At 38.1% G+C, this 22,462-nt stretch overlaps 2 protein-coding genes and 2 long non-coding RNA genes across 7 annotated transcripts in view; 3 read left to right on the top strand and 1 right to left on the bottom strand.

The window, feature by feature from the left end:
• Positions 1–2,345, top strand: part of LOC129348089 (uncharacterized) — a 35,083-nt gene extending 32,738 nt beyond the window's left edge. The window contains exons 2-3 of the long non-coding RNA XR_008600505.1: positions 730–888; positions 1,817–2,345. This is a non-coding gene — a long non-coding RNA (uncharacterized LOC129348089). The remainder of the gene's footprint in view (positions 1–729; positions 889–1,816) is intronic.
• LOC129348090 (uncharacterized) lies at positions 790–13,931 on the bottom strand. Its single transcript, XR_008600506.1, has 3 exons — positions 13,853–13,931; positions 13,402–13,459; positions 790–928 (listed from the first exon to the last, which is right to left on the bottom strand). It is a non-coding gene; the product is annotated as an uncharacterized LOC129348090 (long non-coding RNA).
• LOC111587745 (doublesex- and mab-3-related transcription factor A1-like) lies at positions 10,934–12,669 on the top strand. Its single transcript, XM_023297828.3, has 2 exons — positions 10,934–11,499; positions 11,718–12,669. Exons 1-2 carry the CDS (start codon positions 10,989–10,991, stop codon positions 12,503–12,505), a joined length of 1,299 nt encoding a protein of 432 aa, XP_023153596.1. The 5' UTR covers positions 10,934–10,988; the 3' UTR covers positions 12,506–12,669.
• A 90-nt stretch (positions 13,932–14,021) lies between the features above and the next one.
• Positions 14,022–22,462, top strand: part of LOC111587744 (glucosidase 2 subunit beta-like) — a 185,823-nt gene continuing 177,382 nt past the window's right edge. For all 4 annotated transcript variants that reach the window (XM_023297827.3, XM_035942738.2, XM_055007483.1 and 1 more), the window contains exons 1-5: positions 14,022–14,204; positions 14,542–14,658; positions 17,791–17,886; positions 20,171–20,228; positions 21,027–21,144. In XM_023297827.3, coding sequence (XP_023153595.2) covers positions 14,123–14,204; positions 14,542–14,658; positions 17,791–17,886; positions 20,171–20,228; positions 21,027–21,144 — 471 coding nt within the window. In that variant the 5' untranslated portion in view covers positions 14,022–14,122. The remainder of the gene's footprint in view (positions 14,205–14,541; positions 14,659–17,790; positions 17,887–20,170; positions 20,229–21,026; positions 21,145–22,462) is intronic.

The raw sequence follows: 22,462 nt of genomic DNA, 5'->3' as shown, positions 1-22,462 counted from the left end.
AGTTCTTTAGGACTGCTCTCAAATAATTGAAATGTTACTAAACAAGGTTATACTTATCAAATTAAATAGCTTTGGTCTCCAGTATATTGGCGAATTCGGTTCTTTGTACTTAATTTATTAGCATGATTTCTTTTTAATATGTTGTGTACAATTCAATTCAATTCAATTTTATTTATATAGCGCCAATTACAGTCAAATTGTCTCAAACCGCTTTACAGAACCCATATGCCTGACCCCCAGAGCAAGCCAAAAGGCAACAGTGGCAAGGAAAACACCCTTTTAACAGGGGAAAATACCTCGAGCAGAACCCGGCTCTAATGTGGGGGGACCCATCTGCCTGCTGGCCGGACGGGTTGAGAGGGACAGAAGAGGTAGAGAGGTAGAGAGGTGCAGGTAGAGGGACAGAGGTAGAGGAAGAGGTAGAGGTAGAGGGATAGAGATAGAGGGGTAGAGGTAGAGGGGTGGAGATAGAGAGGTGGGGGGGGGACACAAGGACCACAAATTTAAAAAAGAAACCAGCTCGATCTCGCTCTTTCAAATGCACTGTTAAATCCACGTGCACATTTCACTTTTCTGTGTGGGAAAGAAGAAGAAGAATGAAGGTTTCCACCAGGACAGATGTTTCCTTCTTGGTAGAGCTGTGTAGATTGAATTATTACATTATTGTCATTATCACTATTGTGATACAGACTTAATTACTTCTCTGTCTACTTTTCTTACTACATGTAGGTTTCCCAGAGACTATGGGTTGAGGAGGAATTGGAAGTTTGTCGGCTTAGACCTGGTGTCATTCCATCAGTGTTAAACTTCCCGGCTCATCTTGGAAGAGTACGTGCCAGAAAGACCACGACCAAGCAGCCTTGAGATCTTAGGCAGCGTCTCCCTGAGGTGGGTGTCCACGGTGTTCACGGTCAGGTCTGTGGTAATCCTGTCAAAAAACAAAACAGAAAAAAAATCTAGATTATAAATCAACATGTAACCAAAGCACTCTGTGTATAACGCCATAGTATAGGATGTAGTTCAGAAAATGTCAAAGTATAGTATACTTTACTCAAGAATAACATAGTATGGCCTGTAGTTCATAATACAGCATGTTGGCAAGAAAAAAAAAACAAAACATAGATTATTATGTGGTTCAAAAAGCGCAAAATGATAGGATGTTGCCTAAAATTGTCATGTATGATATGTGGTTCAAAAAATGTCATAGTGCAGTATATTGTCAAAATAGTATGTAATTCAAGAAAACATCAGAGTATAATATGTCATCTAAAAAATGCCATAGAATAATAATTTCATTGCACAAGTAAAAGTGTAGTAACTTTTAAAACTGTTCGAATTCTTATATGTTGCTAAAAAAAACAAAAAACAAAAAAAAGTCACAGTAATATGTCAATTAAAAAAGCCTATAGTATAGCGTGTCGCCCAACAAACATCACAGTATAGCATGTCACTCTAAAAACGTCACAGTATAGCCTTTAGTCCACAGCTGTCAGTAGGTGAGGAGCAACACAAAAACAGTCCAAACGCTGGTTTCCAGAGGGTTAGACGAGAATTTATTTGAAAGAGTAAGTTTACAACAACACAACATGTGAGGGGATTAAAAACAAGTGGGTGTTAGTAAAATAAAAATAACAGAACTAAAAGTGAACTTCATGTTGACATTGATGGGCATTCCAACCAGGAACAAAGTAAAAGATAATCAATACGAAAAAAAACTCTTCCTGTTCACCTCTTAAAACCCAAAAACACACCGCAGTAGCACCCTAAACTAAAACTACCAATGGGTTTCCTGTTTTCCTTTCTGAACAATTCAAAGGTCCCTCTCTATCTCCCCACACATCCACCAACCACTGGAACACATCTCCAAAGTTCTGCTGGGCCAGCTCAGCTTCCCCTCAGAAGAAGTGCTGCCACCTGCCAGATGAAGGAGCCTTTTGAGAGGCAGCTGGCATCATGATTGGACTGTACTTTGGTCTGTTCCAATCCAGCTTCAGCTCCAGAGACGGCAGGCGGGACGAGTCAACGGAGGCCTGGTGGACGAAGGCATGCAGCTGAGTACAATCCAGAAAACAACAGAGGAGGAGTGCAGCGGCCCAGAGCCAGAACAAACAGAGTAGCATCGTATGTCTCTAAGAAAACATCATAGTATAACCTTTGGTATGAAAAAACACCATCATATACATCGTATATTGTACAAATAACAAGTCAAAGGAAAGAGACATACATTGTAGAACTGTAGTAACTGTGGGCTGACTGATTTACTGATTATCAGTATTTTATTTTTTACTGATTTACGGTAATTAATAAATTTAAAAATGGTGCTACTTTGGCTCTGAACCTTTTTCTGCCTGTGGTCGCTCTGTCTTCTGGAGTGATTTGATTGGTTATACGTCACAAATAAAACTCCTTTAACTTAACATCTCTAAACAAAACAAAAATGTATCAACAAAGTTTTCTGTTAGTTTGTGTTCTTGTAAGTTTAACTCCAAGATTTTAAATACTTTCATTTACTGCAAATGAATATCTACTCCAAATGTCTCACTAATAATCATTATCAGCCTTAAAAACCCACAAAACACCCCTCTATACTCAACCACACTTAGTACAGTCTGGTTCCCCCTTCTATAAATCTGCTTGGAATCGTCCACTTCCTGTTTGTCAAAGTGGCCTTCTACCTGGACAGGTTTTGTTGGAGCTCATGCAACAAACATTTTGGGTAACTGCACTTTAATATGGATGGATGACACTGAATTAGAGTCTGTTCTAATGAGACTGAGTTAAGATGTGTAGCTGTCATTAAATAGTAAATTATTTCTCAGAATTCACAGAGAAAAGTCTGAAATGTTTGCTAGGTTAGCGTCCCATATGTTCTTTGGCTCAGCTAAAGCTAACTCTCTCCAACTTCTGGATCTCTTGAGTTACTTGTTAAAATATCTTGCTGGAGGTGCTGAAGCTCAGAAAGTCTGAGATGTTTGTTCAAAATAAGCTCATTCTCAAGTCTTATCTGAACTGTCCTCTTTTGTTTGAACTTTCCCTAAACTTAGGAGTTAATGAAAGAGCAGCACATCCAGACTCAGTCTCATTTATGTAGAGATTAAACTTCAGTGTCATTCATTGATGTTAAAGTGCAGTTTTTCAAATGTTTGTTGCACATGCTCCCGACCAAACCAGTTCAGGTGGAAGACGATGTGAAGAGAAAGCTCCAGAGGATGAATATCACACATTGACGTTGGAAATAAATGTCCTTTAATTAGACATTGTCGTGCAAAAGTTGGATTTCCCTTTAATGATGTTAAAATCTTTGTTGAGTGTTTTGTTGATGTTGGTTTCTAAATGTTTTCTGACACTCGGCCCCAAAGATTAAAACCTTCTACAGCTCACAAGCTGCAACAATTCACACATTATCAACTATGTTTCTGACTAAACTAAGATAAAAAGTGAAAAACTGCCTGATTCCTGCATCATGAATGTAAATCTTTTTGGTTTTTATGACAGTAAACTGAATATATTTGGGTTTGACATTTTATAAACCAAAACAAGAAATGAATTAGTGGAGAAAACAATCAACAGATTAATGGTCAAAGAAAATGTGTTTTCCAACATATATGGCTGAATTACTCCATTACAAGATACATACAATTTGAATTCAATTTTATTTATATAACGCCAGTTACAGGTCAAATTGTCTCAAGACACTTTATTTTTTATATTTTTTGTCATATCTAAAATATGACAAAGTAAGAAATTTAAACCTTTTGACTAATCCAATTTATTATTTGGTTTTCAAGAGACTAATTAAAATAACTTTCTCCACTAAAGCTAATAAGCATGAGGTCAAATAGAAGGAACAGTTTTAAATACTGCAGTCCCACAATGACAAGAATAAAGTTTGTCAACAAAAACTAAATCTGCTGGTGGATTCCATTAAAGTCCTAATAAATGATAATAAAGTGTGATACTAAAGGTTTGTGATATCAAGTTGAACATCTGGATGGAGGTTGATAAAAGTTGACGTCCCTTCATTTCTCTGGAGCGACTCCATGGATTTTATGGATGGTGGTTAAAGACCTGCTCTTCTAGTGGTCTTCCTTCTAGTCGCTGTAAAAAGTCAGTCCATCCTGACCGATGTCAACACCTCTTCATGACAACTTGTTCTGCCTCAGACCTCGTGGAAACTCCAGAAACTCGGGAAAACCTGTCGAGACTCGAAGAACTCGTGGAGACTCGAAGAACTCGTCGGGCGGGGGAAGGTGTGGTGGGTGGTGGAGGGAGGTGGGGGAGTAGAGGGGGGAGGCCGCCACCCACCTCCCCGCCTACTCTCCGCCCTGACTCCACCCAGGCTCCGCCTTTGCTCCACCCATGTGGTCACTTCACGAACTACGATGTCAAAGGGACGACGAATTTATTTCTTTGTATCTGATCTGTAGCTCAGTGAGTTAAGGATTTGCCTGTGGAGCTGCAGGTCGCTGGTTCAAGACCAGACCCTTCTTAAGTTTTATCAAAATCCTGACAAAGACAAACAAAGAAAAGAGCCGGTGGTGGGTCTTGAACCTGCGACCTTCCACTTGGTAGTCCTCTTCTTATCCTCCTGAGCTATTCGCTCAGATACTAATTCTTCTTTTTTTTGCGCATTTATCATCTATTTTTTGTCGTTTTCAAGTTTTTTTTTTTACTTGAGTCTTGTCTCGACCGATTTTCTCAGGAGGCTGGACTTCAGCCTTTGTGCTGGAGGGTGGAACCCTCAGTTCCAAGACTTTCCAAAGCATCCAGACCTCCCAAGTCCTCAGGACCTGAGCTTTCACACAGTCTGAGGGCTGAAATTTTCTAAGTCCCACAGTAGTTCTCTGTTAGTTTGAACCTTCAGACAGTCTGAGGACTGAAATCTTAGAGGTTCTTGAGCAGTTCTCTGTTAGTTTGAACCTTCAGACAGTCTGAGGACTGATATCTTCTAAATTCCTGAGTACTTCTCTGTTAGTTTGAACCTTCAGACAGTCCAAGGACTGAAAACCTAAAAGTTCCTGAGTAGTTCTCTGTTAGTTTGAACCTTCAGACAGTCTGAGGACTGAAATCTTACAAGTTCTTGAGCAGTTCTCTGTTAGTTTGAACCTTCAGACAGTCTGAGGACTGAAGTTTTAAAAGTTTCTCAGTACTCCTCTGTTAGTTTGAACTTTCTGGTTAACAGAAGCCTTAAAACTTGTGACCATGAGTCCTGATTTCACATTTAGAACATCCATCTGAGTTCTTCTCAGACCTTCACCTGTGGTTTTTTTTAGAAATCCTCAACAAACTTTGATTCTCTTCACTGAACAGTAAAGTTTGTGGAGATCAGAAGGTAACATTAGTTTGATAAATGCCTTCAACTACTAGTAGACTTTATCTGGAAAGCAGTTTTCTGAAATGAGTTCTTAGTAAATCTGTCCAAAATCAAACCAAGAACATAGAAAGAGGAAATGTTTGAAGAAACAACTTGATGTTTTCGTTTCAGACTAGAAAATGCTTTAAGACTTTCATCTGTTTTTGCTCTTTTTGATCGTTTTATTGTCTCTTCTGTTTGATTTGATCTTCTAACGTCTAACTGGTGTCTTTTCAAATGTTTTGTCTTTAGTTTGATTCTTCATAAACGTTTAGTTTTGCTCTTTTCTCACCTTTTATTCTTTTCTAATGTCTGATTTGATTTCCAAATGTTTTGTCTTTTTAATGTTTAATTGTTTTTTCAAATGTTTTATCAGCTTGTTTGAGAATTTTTTTTCTTTCTCAATAATGTTTCGATTAAATCTTTAAGGTTTTTCTTTTGAAATGTTTTACCACCTTTTAATGTTTAATTTTCTTTTTAAATGCTTCATTGTATTTTCTGTTTAATTCCTATTTGAAGTTTTATTGTCTTTAAGATGTAATTTTCTAATTAAACATTAATTTTTTTAATTAAATGTTTTGTCGTTTTAAAAGTTTAATAATCTAATTAAATGTTTTGCATTTTTTAAAATGTTTAATATTCTTCTTGTTTAATTGTATTTTTTAAATGTTTAATTATGGAAAATATTTTATCTGTAATTTTTAATATTTGTATTTTAAAAATTGTTTAATTTCATAATGACATGTATTGTATCTTGTTGAATTATCTCATTCAATATTATGTCTGTTTAATAGAGATAAACATTAAATACAATTAAATTATATAATGTTTATATAATGTTTAATTAGAAAATTACATCTTAAATTTCTTAAATCTTCTTTATAATAAAACTTTTTAAATGTTTTATTGTATTAATTTTTTTTCCTTTGATTTAATTGCTTTTTGTTATGTAGTTTATTTCTTTAATCTTCTTTTTCTGTCAAGATTTTAACCCCAACCTTAAAAATGACATAAACCCTTAAATCACAACGAAAATACTTCTGTTGTCACAATCATGAGTTAGTCAGTTATTCAGTTTATCAATTCAACTTTATTTGTTTAGCACCTTTTACACAGATGACAACACTAAACAAGCAAAGACAAAAAACTATGCTAAAACTATGATTAAGGCTCAAAAACATTAAAAAAAAAAAGATTTAACATGGTAATAAAATCTGTTGTGTCCAGGGGATGGAGGGAGTTTATTGAAGTCTTCTTGGGCTCACATGGGAAATCATTTAATATATAAACTTGATATTCAGTCTAAGGAAACTGCAGAGCGACAGAAGAACCAACAATATCTCCTGTTTTCTCCTTTAATGAGTCGACTCTTCTTGTGCTTTCAGACCAAAGAACTACAGACTCTTCACAACCTGCTCAAACTCTTGGTACAGGACCTCACCACACGGGTCAAGAAGGTTTCCTTCTCATTTCTACTCTGAAGCTCACCTTCTCCTGTTCAAACTGCTGACAAATGTTTCTGCTGCTCTAAAGTCTGGTCTCCAGAACTTCCTAAAAATTCTCAAAGCCTCTTCTGCTGCAGGTTGCTTTGTAGAACTGTTGCAGAAAACCTCACTAAACCACATGGAGGGGCCTCAAGATAGTCGTCCAAATCAAACTATACAAAAACCAAACTAGCACAACCCAAATGCTAAAGTCTCCTGCAGCCTACCAGAGAACCTCTGAGAACAGAGAATCAGGACAGGAACTCTTACCTTCTGGACAACCAACGCTGGTTCCCAAACAAGAATACAGAATGTGTCTGACCAGAAACCTCTGAAGACTCACTACAGCCAAGATAAAGACACAACTCAGCTGCACCAAATCCACTAATCACTGCACACATTAGCACCATGTGCTAACTGTGGCTAAAGAACCTCATTTACCAAGACAACTATCCAGTACAAAGCCCTAAAACACACCAAGAAACACATTAAAGACGATTTTACTGCTGGAAGCTGCAAGCCAACGCCTAAAGAACAAACTAGAGCAATGGAGCCAAACCCAGTTCACTGGTGAAGAGAAACAGAGGAAATGTTTGTCTGCAGCTAAATAAAGCAGGAAGGCACTGAGCTGCTCAGGTGTTCCTGATAACACCAAGCAGCCACCTGGACAGCCAATAGGAACACAGCCACCTGGACAGCCAATAGGAACACAGCTTACTGGAAGTCCAGAGGGCTGGGTTAGTGAAGGAAATTTAATTTAAAGTTGAAGCAGAAAGTTAACAAAGAAAGTTGAAAACCACCTTCTGATACCTGAAATCTCTGTTTTCACACAAAGAACACATGAACATGTCAACCTGGCTTCATAGTAGAACCATCATTGTAAAAACGTCATAGTATGGTGTGTTGCTCAAAAAACATTAGGACCCGGCTGTCAGGGGACAAACATGTAAGAAACATGAGAACAGAGAGAACCCAACCAGTAGGTCACAGTTTATCATCCCCCAGTCATCTCCTGAAGTCCATATGGTGAGAGACATCAGTATCTGGTTGTTAATTTACCAGAGGATGCTTATAATCATGCTGATGTGGTCTGTACTCTACAGTATTTTAATGACTCAATAAATGCCTAAGTCAACCCGCCCAGCCAGCAGGCAGATGGGTTCCCCCACATTAGAGCCGGGTTCTGCTCGAGGTTTTTTCCCTGTTAAAAGGGTGTTTTCCTTGCCACTGTCGCCTTTTGGCTTGCTCTGGGGGTCAGGCATATTAGTTCTGTAAAGCGTCTCGAGACAATTTGACTGTAATTGGTGCTATATAAATAAAATTGAATTTAATTGAATTGTTTTTTTAAATGCTTTTTAGTTTTTATTAAACATTTAATAGCCTATATGTAATCAATAAATGGCCTTTGTCTATCTTAAGAAAAATTCACTCAGAACTCTGATATGTTAACAGTACTAAATAAATCAATAAATACATGCATACACACAAAAATAAGTTAATACGTTAACTGTGTTTAGATAAGATTTAGATTTTTTAAAAAAAGTTATGTTTTTGCAGAATCCAGTATTGCTCACTGGTTGGTCATTACTTTTTGTTAGTTTGATTTCACTGTTTAAAATGATGCCACCTCTTTTCAGACAGAACCTGTGATAATAAAACAATACAAAATTTTTAGTTCCGTTATAATAAAGCACTTAAAGCTTTAAGTATGGCTAAATGCTTTTTTCAAAATTAAACATATCACTCCTTAGGTGGTAGTGGCCCCAAGTTCAGTAAAGTTGGAAAGATATTCACAGATTCGGGCTTCCAGCATCAATAACTCATTAGATATAGGTTGTCAAAACATAAACGGTGCCTCTTTCCCATTGTTGCAAGGCAGACAATGTGCTACAAGCCCAGTTTTATCAAAAGTAGCTGTCTTTCAATCTACAGGAATAACATTGGTGTCTATGGAGTGAACAGGGTCCGTCTGCAATTTGCAAAACCGCTGCAACAGTAAAGAGAGACAAATATTCAATAACTTCACTCTTATACATTGTAGTGTCACTAAAATCACTGCAGCCTTCAACTGGCTCCTGTTGACAAAGTGTTTTAACAGAAATGTAAATGCTATAATTTGATTCTTTTAATGAACCATGTAACTTGAATGGATGTGATGCTGGTGTGACCACAGTGCACACGTCTGATGTTGCTCACAGTGGTCCAAGGGACGCTCAGGGAGTTTGTGTGTTTGCTCACACTCAGGAAAAATTAGAGGGAACATTGGTTTATAACCATTAATTTTTTACTGTGTATAAGGATGAACATAGCAAGCAGGACAGCTTATAGAAGAATAACTAAATTTCTTGTCAGAGATGTATCGACATTATTGCGATGTGAGTGAATCGACCATACAGGGTTTACTTTATGATGTGCTGACAGAAAGTTGAAACAGACGGTGTGTTTATGTATAAATGTTGAACAATGCTCTGGTCGTCTCTTAGAGACTGGCATTGTGTTTGTGTTTGTCACATTATTCTCCACTTATCCTTCATGTAATAACAATAAAACAATCTGTTGGCTGTAACCGGAGCCTGTTTCAGTGCAGAGACGTGAATGAAACATGTGACAAGCTGTGATTGGCGGCTGTTTGTTGACAGATGGCTCCTTTGTCGGGTTAATTTGTTCAACAGAATAACCAGGTAGAAAAGTACCTGCTGCTTTGTGATCATTAGAGCCATTGTTGTGTTAAAAACATCCTAATGGTGAATATTTGTGGCTCAGTGGGGAAACCAGAGGAGGTGATTGTATGAAGTCGACCTCAGGCAACATGTTTGTCTTTTCTTTTTCTTTGGTTTGTGACATGTTGATCTAATTCACTCCTTCATTCTCAAACACCTCATTACTGTAGAGAAATACCCATAAAAAACTGTGAAAATCTGGCAACAAAGTGCCAGATAAACATTATTACACAGTGGAATGTTGTAACAAACAAAAACTGTGATTAAAAACTGCAACTATCTGTAAAATAATTACAGTTTTGACTGATCAAAGTACAGTAAAACTGCAATTTTATAGTCACACGTAAAAAAATTACTCTGGAAAAATACAATTTTTTTGACATTTTTTATATATATATATATTTATATACATTATATATATATATATATATATATATATATATATATATATATATATATATATATATATATATATATATATATATACAATATAATATAATATATATAATATACAATATATATATGTATATATATACAATATATATACAAACTGGGAAAAAAAGGCAAAATAACAGCAAAAAATCCGACTATTTTTCAGTTCTTCTTGTGCATACTTTATCTTTCAAAAAACAGTAAATATCTTTAAAACTATTTTTGCTGATTTACATACAGTAAACCTGTCTAATTTTGAAATCAAATGTTGGTAAAAGAACACATTAGTATTTGTAAAAATGCAGACTTTTGATGTTAACATTAGGCAGTGGTTTTTTTTTTTTTTTTTACAATCAACATTAAATTGCATCTTTTTTCTGTAATTTGCCTTCATAATTTCACAAAACAGGGAAAATCTGTACAACAGGGAACATTTTTCACCCTTTCTTTCAAAAAATGACAAATATTTGTAAAATAATGACTTTTTTGCTGATTTAAATACAGTAAAAAAAAAAAGTAAATTCGCAGTGACACATTGTAAAAGAACAAATTGCCATTTGTAAAAAATTCTGATTTTTGATTAGGATCTTATTAATAGATTTGGCCACTTATAACTAAATTGTTAGTATTTTTTTCAGTGATTATGGCTATTATCTGTTATTTAACAAAACAGGTAAAATCCGTAATATAATATAAGGTATGTCTGATGTATATTTCAGCAGATGAAGTGCTCTCACAGGTCAAACTTGGTGTTTTGTTGGAGACCTCAAGTTTTCTTAACCTGCAGCTGCACTTAGGCTCAGTTGCATCAGATTAGACCCTCATTCATCCGGGATGCAAATAAACATGATCCGGTATTAAGAGGCTGCAGCGGAAAGGGGAGTGACGGAGGTGTTGAGTTTCATGTCCAACCACCTGTGAGGAGCCTCTTAAGGCGCCGGTTCACGGTTCCAAGCAGCACAGAGACTCCAGACCCTCAGAGGAGCTCCAGTCACCCGAATGACCGCACCGTTAACCGAAGCACAGAGTTCACATCTCACCATGGAGAGCCGGATCAGACCCCTCGGCCTGTCCGCTGCCGGTCCGCTCGGAGGCCTCCAGGTGCCCCCGTCCCTCCTGCGCCCTCCTCCTCCGCCTCCTCTCTTCCTCCGGGCCTGTAACCCGGCGCTGGAGAGGGGATACCCGCGGACCCCGAAATGCGCCCGATGCAGGAACCACGGCGTTGTGTCTGCCCTCAAAGGCCACAAGCGCTTCTGCCGCTGGAGAGACTGCGTGTGCGCAAAGTGCACGCTGATAGCGGAGAGGCAGCGGGTGATGGCGGCGCAGGTGGCGCTCAGGAGGCAGCAGGCTCAGGAGGAGAGCGAGGCCCGGGAGCTGCGGCTGCTGTACCAGGGAGGGGACGCAGGGATCCCGCAGGGGCCACCAGTAGGAGCCGGTGTCCCTGCAGCCTCCAGCAACACCCCAGCAGCTCCGTGTTTTGACGTTTTTGGAACCGAGAACCACAAAGATGGTGAGTTCAAATGAAAAGTTGATCTGTTATGAGGCTTATTTTCTTTTTTTTACAAAGCTATTATGTGACTTAATATTACGTGCAGTTTCTTTGGTTGAGTTATAAGCAAAGTTTTACTTCTCGGACACTTTTACGCACAGCCTTTTACGCACAGGTTGTTGCGCAAAACCATGCGCTTGTTTTCTTCAACACTTGTTTCTCTTTTCTCCATATTTCAGAGGACAAATTAAACAAGTATAACTTTTATAACGGATTCATGGGTCGGCCTTTCTTCGCTCCCCGGCTGTCCTCTCCAATCGACAAGCAGCAGCAGCAGCACCTGTCTCCCAGCCGGGACACCTCCGCTCCGCTCTCCGGTGACAGCGCGAGTCCATCCCCGATGTCCGACCAGCGCTCTGACCACACAGACAGTCCACACAGGTCGCTCTCCTCCTCGGATCCGGAGTCTTCGGGCAGCGAGTCGGAGAAACCGAAGGACTACCCGAACCCGGAGCGGGACCCCACCGACATCATGGCCAAGATCTTCCCCCAGCAGAAGCGGGACACTCTGGAGTCTATGGTGAGGACGTGCAAAGGTGACATAGTGAAATCCATCGAGCTGGTGCTGAGCTCCAAGGAGAACAAACTGGACTCTGATGGCACGTCTGGTCTCCAGAGCGCCCTCAGGCCTTCTGTCGAGCTGCCCGGAGCGCTCGGAACTCTGGGGAACAAGTCCGCCTTCTCCCCGCTGCACATGCCTCCGGTGGCGGCAGGAGACGGTCTGTTCGGCCTCGGTCCCCGCCTCGGTGTCAGCCCCCTACGGCTCGCTTATTCTGCTGCCAACGGCGGCATGGCCAGCTTCATGTCTCCGTACATGAGCTCCGGACTGATGCCGGTGTTTCCGCTGCGTCCTGCGCCGCTGGACTCTTATTCCTTCCCAGGAATGATCCGAGATCTTTCTTACCTCCAGAGCAAAGAGTCTCTGTGCAGCTCAGGCCTTTACACAAGACTCAACAGTGAGAAATGACAAATAAATACTGACTCATAAAACATGTTCATTGATGATGTAAAGCGTCTTTCAGATTTACTTTAAGTGCCTCAGTTAAGATTCTTCTCAAACTTGTTTGTTTTTTATAATGTACATTTAGCAAAGATTCTTTATTGATAATAAACATATTTTGTTGCTTAGCAGGCTCTGTGTTCATCATTTTGTGCAAAAATCATCATCATCAAGACTGTAAAACCTGTAAAAACCAAAACCAATGTGTATTTTTTTTAGACTTTTTAATGTTTAATAGTAGACGTGGGTGAAATCACCTGTAAATAAGTTTGAATAATGTTATAATACAAATAATCTGGCTTAATACTGTAGGAACATGCTCTTATTAGTTGTCTTTTATTGAATGTAACAAAAAAATCTCAAAATAGTGTTGTAAGCAAATGAGTTTTTACATGTAACTTCACGTAAAAATCTTGTCTATGTTTTAAAAAAGGTAAAATTAATTGTTGTCTTTAAAGCTACAACATGAACAAAAACACAGAAAGTCCAAAACTACTGAAATAAATCTAATAAGAGTGATTTATGTTTAAAAAATGTTTGCCAACTAAAAAGAAATTGTGGTCATTATTAAGTACGTAACATCTAAAAAAATTATTTAAAGTAACATGGAAGTTGGAGCAACTTCATTTTTGAGAGTAATTCTAATAATAAAAACTTGTGTTTTTGTTTTCAGTCATTAATGGTAAATAAAAGTTCCTTGATCTTCGTGTAGCTTGTTGGTTAAACATAATTTCATTAGAAGTTGTCATAACTCAGACAAGACTGATGCAACTGTTGTGTCAGTGTCTTTTGTTGCTGAGCCAAAGCAGATTGGCAGATACTGTAAAGACATTCCGGTTTTCTAAATGTCGACTCCTACTGACCTTTCCTCTTGCACTCTTGAAGTCAATATTTGTGGCTTTGAGTCCAAAGTTGCAACAACTACAGGAATAAAATGAAATGCAGACATTAAAGTCGACCTCAGAATGGACAATGAATTGGAATAAAGATCCTTTATGAGAAACTTTTAATTCGTTCAACACTTTGGTTTATGACCAGTCACCTCCAAAACTAATGACTCATCTAGTTCACATTCAGTGACCTATTGATAGTCATCATAACATAAATTAATCTGCATCATCATAATCTATGTATTTATATTTGTTTATGTAAGGCAGTATATATCAGTCAGTATACATTTATTTATGAGAAAAATCCACATGTTGATATGTAACTAATATAATATAATAACTATAAAATAATCATTTATCTATATATAAACTAGAAAAACAGAACCCCCTCCACTATAAATTCCCCCCAAAAAATGCAACTAACCTGAAATGTTTGCAGTTTGTTTATTCCCTTTTTGAATTCGTGTTTTGCTTTTATCCCTTCCGCTCAGCTGACATCCTTACTTGTGATTGGCCGAACCAGTCACATGAGTCTCGACTCTAAATCAATAAAAAGCCTTAGATGCGTCACGTGACCGCATGTTTCAGGAAGCGAAAACATGGCGAGTTTAAATGTTTGAGTCGGAGTTTCAAACAGGTTTTAGCGGGATTTTATGAAACAGGACGCAGAGAGTTCACCGTTCTGGACTCGGACATGCGTTTCCAAGTTATCGTCGCTGCTGTCTTCTGGTCTGGATTTGTGGAGTCGCGGAAAGTTAGAGGAATATCTTCGTCCTGTAAGTTCACTGTCCTCCCTTTTAGCTTGAAGCTAACGTGAGCTAACATGATATATGTGGATAATGGTGCGTTTTGTCACGAGCTGTAGGTTTGACAGCTGTTTAGCTTCAACACAGACAGCTCGTTTCAAGGTACTATAACGCTGTCAAGGTCGTACAGATGTGCTGTGGTTAGAATTTAAAGTTAGTTCAAGGTGGTAGCATTAAAACAACTGCAGGTTTGTTTTGCAGTCCCAGTAGCATTTTAAGGCTCTAAAATAAATATTATACACAGAATGTTGCTTTGTTTGGCTCCTGGCTGCAGCTAATGTAGGTGTCTGTGTTTACTATGTAACAGACAAGAGGTTCTACAAAGAGAGGAAGTCCTTTCTGTGCATCGATGGGTCCAAAATCATCCCCTTTGAGCAGGTGAACGATGACTACTGTGACTGTGAGGATGGATCTGATGAACCAGGTAAGAAGTCAATGTGTGGTGTTGAATGTGTTCGTCTTGTGAGATAGAAGACAAACCACTTCTCTCCAATTAAGCTGTTTATTTTCTAAATATGAGTGTCCCAAAAGAATCTTGTGCAAGGACCCTTTCTGTTTAGAACAGCCTCCCAGAAAAGGATAAAATCTGATATGAACAGAACATTTTATTCAATATGGTGAAATGTGATTGGTTATAGAACACAAACATATAATTCAAATATTGAAAACCGTGGTTTAGACTTCGCTCTCCCATTAGTAGGTGCACAGATATGTCCATATCTCTTGGCACACGATTCATCCAATCTCCAGGAGCCGCACCCTGTAAAAAGAACCCTCCTGCAAACTTTTCCCCACTTTCTACCAGTTAGTCTTATTCCATTGTTAGCTGAGATGTGATGCAGCCATTAGTGGTATTTCATAGGGAGGATGCAGATGTCCCTTAGGGAGGATTATTAAGGTTTTCTCCCTCAAACAACCTTGAGTTAGCAGTTTCAGTACAATTAGTTGTTACATTATAATGAAATAGGAATATACTGTGTATCAAAGCCAAAGCTCTATCATTGCTAGCGTATGTGTGTGCATGTGTAGAAGAAGAAGCATTTTTTGTAAGCGGCTGTAACCTTCCAGCCTGACCTGTCTGTGTCCATCAGAGCTTGGAGTTGGTGCTTAGCGCCATCTCTTCCTTTTTAAAGGTCAAGCACAACTCATGGATTCATTGCACATTAAATGGTTATTATGGTAACACTTACAATATGAGTGTTATCAATGTTGTAGCACTCATGTGTAATATCAATTTCAGTGTTCAGTCAGTAGTACCTTAAAAAAATCAATCCTAACAGTGGGCGTCTGTTTACCAATGTCAGCTGACTGTTGTGACTGTGACCTGAGGGGTGGACTATGAAGCAAGATCACTGGGTTAGAGAGGTGTATGAAGAGTCTAAAGCCAGAGAATTCAATAGCCTGGGATTTAAATCTGCTGTGTGAATTGTAACACATTTGCCAATTATTTTCCTGACAATTCTCTCCGAGCGTTACAGATTCTCAGCTGAGGTTTTATCTGCAAACCTGTTGAGCTGTGTGTTAGTATAATCCAACTCAACAAAGCTTTGTAGTTAAAATAAAGTAAACTTTATGCATTTAGTTGCCTCCAGAGCCTGAAAATGCATAAAAACATTTTTGTACTTGGTCCTGATTAGGGAACAACAACAACTTAGAAAACAGATTTGTCTGTTGGTATTAACACAGAGAATATTCAGTCAGAATCATTAATTTGTTATTGATCTGGCCAAAAACTAAAATGATTTCTACCTATCCTTCATTATGAGACAGTGTCAGGCATAAATGTACGTCTTCAGTGTCATGTTTAAATGTACAAAGTTAAAAGTTTAAGAGCTCCAAGTAGCTACTAAGAAATTGCACTGAAGGGTAAAATAGCATATATTAAGTTAAATGATTAACAGTTTCCTACTAGCATTCTTCTTATGCTTTATTTGCAGTAATATTGTTGCTATTTACCATTATAAATTCTTCATAGCTTCATTGTAACTACCTGGTAGTCTTGACTGAAACCAGTGCCAGTGGTCCATCTTGTGCACTGAAGGGTCAGATAATGCATCAAATGCCTCCTTGTGTGGGAGAACTCCAATAAATAACACCTGATTAACGAAGTAAAACGAACTATTGTGCCACCATTTTCTGTGTTTGTGGGTTTTGTGGAGTCAGTTCACACAAACAAGGCAAGGAACTTTTTGAACTTGCTACACCCCTCATGTTCTACGCAGCAGGTTCAGAATCTGATGTTTTTATTTTTTAAGCCGTGCAAAATTTTACCTTCATACTATTAGTATTTTCAGAGTTACAGGCCCATGAAGTACATAGAGGTAGATCGAAATTTGACGCTTTTTAATATGTGCTCTTTTCCCCATTTCTGATCCCTCATAACTTCATCAGTACAGCAGATTGACACATAAAATTTCCAGGTCTGATAAACAGGTTTGAGTTCTGTTAAAAACTGCAACTAAATCAGTTTTACATCCACTGCAGGTGTCACAATCTAAAGACTAAATCTCCATTTTGTTCATTTTCTCTATAATCAGATTTAAGCATTAATAATATAGGATGTATCATAGTTTGAGAAGAAGTTTTAGAACAGTTTAATCTCATTGGTTAAACCAGTTTGTGGCATTCAGAGCTTGTTTGAGAGTCTTTCAGATTCTCCTCTGATTGTGTTCAGTTCTGGTTGTGTTGGTCTGTTTCTACTAACAGTGATGATTTGTAATGTTATCCAACACTTGTATTTTCTGTGGCGCAGGAATGATCATGGTTTCATTTCCCTCAGTGAATTGAATCTCACATTTTTGCATTTTGCAAGTGTCAAAATATGCCTGTATTAGAAAGTTTTGAATCTTGTCTAGAAGATGATCCTGGTATCACATGTAGGTAAAAATGATCCTTTCATTGTCTATAACACGTTATGACCAACCACCTATCACACACGCTGATATGAACCTTAAAAATGTACCCAAAATGCACTTTGAGTCACTGTTTAAACTATGATATATCCAATAATAATATCCCGGTTATAGAAAAAATCAACAAAAAGAAGATTTAGTGTTTAGCTAGTGACACCTGGAGTGGATGTAAAACTGATGTGGTTGCAGTTTACAACAAAGTTAAAACATCGTTTTCAGCTTTGAAACTTTCATGTGTCTGTCTGCTGTACTGGTAAAGTTATGAGGGTGGAAAAGACACAACATTTCAATCCACTTGTGTATTTCAAGAGCCTGAAAATATCTATAGTATGAAGATAAAACATTGCATGGTTTCATTAAATATACCAAAGTTACTGTAAATAAAAATTAGCTGATTCTGAGGGAATCATGTGGGAGCTTTTTCAAACTTGGTTGTGTTTATATGGATGAGATGTAAACAGATAAAACTGTTGTGAATGAAAGATTGATGCTCATTTTTGAATGATTTATGATGAAATAATAAAAATAAGCACAAATACCTGCATTATTTCAACAGATTCTCATTAGAAAGCTCTAAAAGTGACACATTTTATGCTGCTCGACAACTTCATTCAGTGCTAATCTTCTATTCTGGCTTCATCCAGGCACTTCAGCGTGTCCTCGTGGCCGATTCTACTGCACCAATCTGGGTTTTCGGCCACATTACATCCCATCATCACGGGTCAATGATGGCATTTGTGGTAAGGCTGTGATTTAATATCGGGTCGTAGTGACTTAAACAATAACTTTACAGTAGTGGGACGTTGGACTAACAATGTTTTCTGTGTCAGTGTTTCTCAAGGACAAAGTTACAAGTGAAAATTTGCCCTTTTTTTCCTGTTGGAAATAATTTTCCTGGATAGTTTCGAGGTTGTAGTCAAAATAGCTTCTTTCATTGGGCAAAAAAGTTGCACCGTTTGCTTCCTCCCCCTTCAACGTGTGTTCCGCAGACATGGACATGAATTCGTATTTTCCTTGATGTTGAGAAGCTGACATGTTGACGTTCAAACTGTTGCTGCTTTTTGCAGTACAAACAAACAGACCATGTCGACACGGCAAAGACGCTTTCTTTGGAAAAAACTACCCTGGCTTTTATTTTTTCTTTCTCAAGGCTTTTTCTCCATTTTTTTTCTTGTAAAGTTGGCCCCTTTCTCTTCCACTCTCGGTTGTCTTCTTTCTGTAGGCAGCAGAAGCATTAAACGAATAAAACATTGAAGGAATCAAAGAGCCGTGGGGGAATATTTCCTCAAGCCCCCCTCTCCTTTATTCTACTCCCACTTGTCTACCTTCCCCTCCTTCAGTGGAGACACTTTATAGCCAACACATCATTGCGTTTTCCCCTTTGGCTGCTTGTCGAGAGATTTTCATGCTTTCCTTTTTTCGGGCTGCAGTCTTCTGCCTCTACAGGTCGCCAACGGGGTTCTGGATAATTGAGAAATTACACACTGTGCCTCTCTTCTGGGCCGAGCAGAAGCCAAATCTGAGCGCTTATAGGACGCCATGCAGCTGCCATTACACGTGGATCATCTCGAGAGACTTTCTGTGAACCAGAGATGAAGATCTGATCATCGTCTTTGAGGGGGAACAGTGACTGATCACATCAACAACATCTGCACTGTCGACTAAATGAACACGTCCTTCTTCTCAGGGTTAGGGTTAGGGTTAGGTTAGGTGAAGGGCCTGTAACTCTGAAAATATTCACAATATGAAGGTAAAACTTTGCATGGCTTCAGTAAATACACAAAAGAAATTGTGGATAATAAAATTATTTGATTCTGAGGAGGTCAGATGGAAACTTTTTTCAGATTTTATGTGATTAAAAAAATGGCTGAAAATCATTTTAAGATTTAGCGCTTCTTTTTTTCCATTTTCAAGAGTCAGTAATTAAAAATTTATCCTCCAATGGAGTCATTCAGTCCTTTGGATCTTAGGAAACTATTCTGTGTCCTCACCAAATTTCACCTAAATAACAAATATGTAAACTCTGTACAAAATCTAAAATGTTGGAGCCACACCACAATTTGAAATAACAAAGACTGACCCGTAATTTAAAAAGTTCTCTGCAGGGTAAATAAACACTGATGGTTAGCTTAGCTTTGCATGAAGAAAGGGAATCCTGGTTCTGACCAAAGATAGCAAGAAACTCTTAAATTAACATTGTACTGCCTGTATTGTTTGTTTGCTATGTACAAAATCTGTAAAAGCTCAGTGACGATAGCATTAGTGACTACTAGTGACTGATATTTGGAGCCGTCTGCAGTCTTAGTGTAAAAATTTTGAATAAAACAAACTCAAAGTTATATTTCTGAAGATATTGAACCTTTAAATGACCTCCCAGCCGAGACTTTTTTCTTTGAAAACGTCAAAATTGACTATTTCCAAGGAGTGAAAACATAAGAAATCCTCAAAATTCAGCCAAAAAATTTTTGGTGAAACTTTGATTTCAACCCCAGTGAGAACATTTATGAAGAAAATCTGAATCAGTTCAGCAACATATTTCTTAAATTCTGTCTGATTTAAACAGACTGACCTTAGGCATTTTATCCATGAAGTACAAAGTCTTTAAAAGTCTTGTTTTGTTCCACCAATAGTCCAAAAAACACGAATATTAACGTCACTTCCATATATAACATAGATCAGCAGCTAATCCTCACATTACAGATGCTAGTTATTGTTTCATATTTTTTCTGATGAAACTAATTTTCATAGACTGAATGTTTACATCATGTTTTCTGTTTGAATAGTTAATTTTATTGATGAATTCATTATGAGAAGTGCATGAAAACTCTTGTGTACATGTGTTTGTGCTTTGCATTAGTTTCCCCTTTAACCTGTGTTTGTTTCTGTTGCCACTTTATGTATTGATTATGTAATTTCCAGATTGTTTGCCTCTCCTAACTGATATGTTTGTATGCTCCTCTTTTTTTTTTTTTAAAAAAATCCCTGTCTGTGCATTGGATTGGTTTCTCCTGTGTCTCTCGCCAGATTGCTGCGATGCTTCAGACGAATACAACAGCCCTGCTCACTGCCAGAACACTTGCTGGTCAGTCGAATCAAAACTGCGATTCAATATTTGTAAAATAACACATGCAGACACAAAATATGTCGTCAGACGCCAAAGGGTCCCGCTATTCCTGCAAAGATACAAGAATGTGATGCAGATATTCACCCAATCCAGTGGTGAATTGATAAAATAATTGCACTATTTTTTAAAAGTCATGTTGCTGTTAATAGAAAGCTACTTATCATAGCAACAGCATGATGCACTGCTGCACTGGTGACTCAGCGTTTGTGCCACCAGGGGGCATGGTGTCACTATGATTAAAAACCTGATCACACTCGAAATGTGCAGCTTAGTTCATATATATTAAAGAAACTTCTTTGCATGTTTTCTTCTGTCAGAGATGTTTTTTAATGCAGATAACATATCCAGGATGTGAATTTGTAGCTACATAGGTGATAGATGTATGAATCCAAACCCATATCTATCATCTTCTCCACACCAATGATGCAGACGATGTTCCTAATATGCTAACCCACTTCTTTTGTTGACACTCCTGTATTATTTCATTCCCCTCCAAACTGCATCCAGTGTATCTCATTATGTTTTCACAAGGTCCACGCTCACATTATGTATTTCCCAGACTTTAAAAAAAAACAAAACAGTTTAGCTCAGCCGCAGAGCCTCCCGTCTTATTTACTCTTCTAATTTGGATTCCTGCTGCATTGCGAGGCCCTTAAAATAAAATTGGATTGCGCCATCTCGGCGACCGTAGCAGGGGTGGCCGATGTTTTTTCTCAGTAATGATGGGAAACTGTGCATCCTCTCTCTTCCTTCCAGGAATCTGGGGCAGAAAGAAAGGGCCTACGTGGAGGGCCAGATGAGGACACTGGACGAGGGTTTGCGACTCAAACAGCAGCTGATTGAGGAGGGAGTTCTGCTCTGGAGGGAGAAACAGGTACACAGGAGTTTAGCTGTGTTATTATTATATAGCGTACAGGTGCAACAGAGGACAAAGAAGTCCAGTTACTTTTACTTATAATGCAAGTGTGGTCTGTTAGAATGACACAATAAATGGTTGCTCTAGTCTAAAAATGGCCTCCATATACTGCATTTCAACTTAATCCTTAGATTAGGAGAAAATTGCTAACTTTAGACTGTTTGAAAAAGAGATATCTAAAGTATAAGGGTTCCCACAGCAAAAATATTGAGGAATTGGTCCCTAAAAACATTGAAAATTGCTGCTAGTCAGATCAAAAATACAGCGACATCCAAATGAATGAATTTGTACATCAAATACAGAGGGTACAATGCACAAAATTCAGTTTTTGGAACAAAATGCTACCAGGATGCTAGCAAAGACTATGCCAACATGCTGATATTAAGCAAATGGTGAACATCAACCTCATGGTGGCGCTACAGGATAAGTCAGGTTGTTACCAAAGTTAGTAAAACACATTGCTCAACTATTAGATTCTGAGATGTCACCCTTGAAGGACACATCTATTATATAACATGCATTCATCAGAGTATTTCCTCAAAAGATTAAATTATTTTGACTTCTTTTGCAAATGCTCTGTGTTAAAACTGCAAAATATGTACAATCAATAGGTGGTGTCTATAATCTAAAAATGGCCTGTATATAATGCATTTCAACTCATCGTGTAGGCCAGGAGAAATCTGCTAACCTTAGGTTGTTTGAAAAGCAAGAGTTCTGAAGTATAAGAGCTACCATAGCAAAAATATTGGAAAATTGATTCCTGAAAACATTGAAAATTGCCGCTAGTTGCCCCTCAGGTGCTGTGAGATCCAACTGAGTGGGTTTATTCATCACATTCCCAGCAGTTCTTGGAGCAAAATGCTACTAGGATGCTAACAGGTGGCCAAAGGCTATGCTAACATGATGGTTTTAGGCAAGTACAAACAGCAGATGGTGAACTTCAACCTCATAGTGGTACTCAGAGCCAATAAATGGTCTCTATATTCAAAAAATGGCCTATATATGCTGCATTTTGACTAAATCCTTTGGTCAGGAGAAAACTGCTAATGTTAAGTTGTTGGCAAAGGGAGATATCTGAAGTGTAGGAGCTGCCACAGCAAAAATAATGTAGAACTGATTCCTAAAAAACCTGAAAACTGCCACTAGTTGCCCCTGAAGTGTAGTGATGTCCATCTCAATGGGATTCTACTTGAAATTCACAGCAGTTCTTGGAACAAAATGCTATCAGGATGCTAACAGGTGGTCAAACACTATGCTAACATGCTGATATTCGACA

The sequence above is a fragment of the Amphiprion ocellaris genome, chromosome 23 (assembly GCF_022539595.1).
Source record: "Amphiprion ocellaris isolate individual 3 ecotype Okinawa chromosome 23, ASM2253959v1, whole genome shotgun sequence".
Classification (NCBI taxonomy): domain Eukaryota; kingdom Metazoa; phylum Chordata; class Actinopteri; family Pomacentridae; genus Amphiprion; species Amphiprion ocellaris.
The sequence above is the reverse complement of the archived record's forward strand: the minus strand, read 5'-3'. Positions and strand labels throughout refer to the sequence as shown.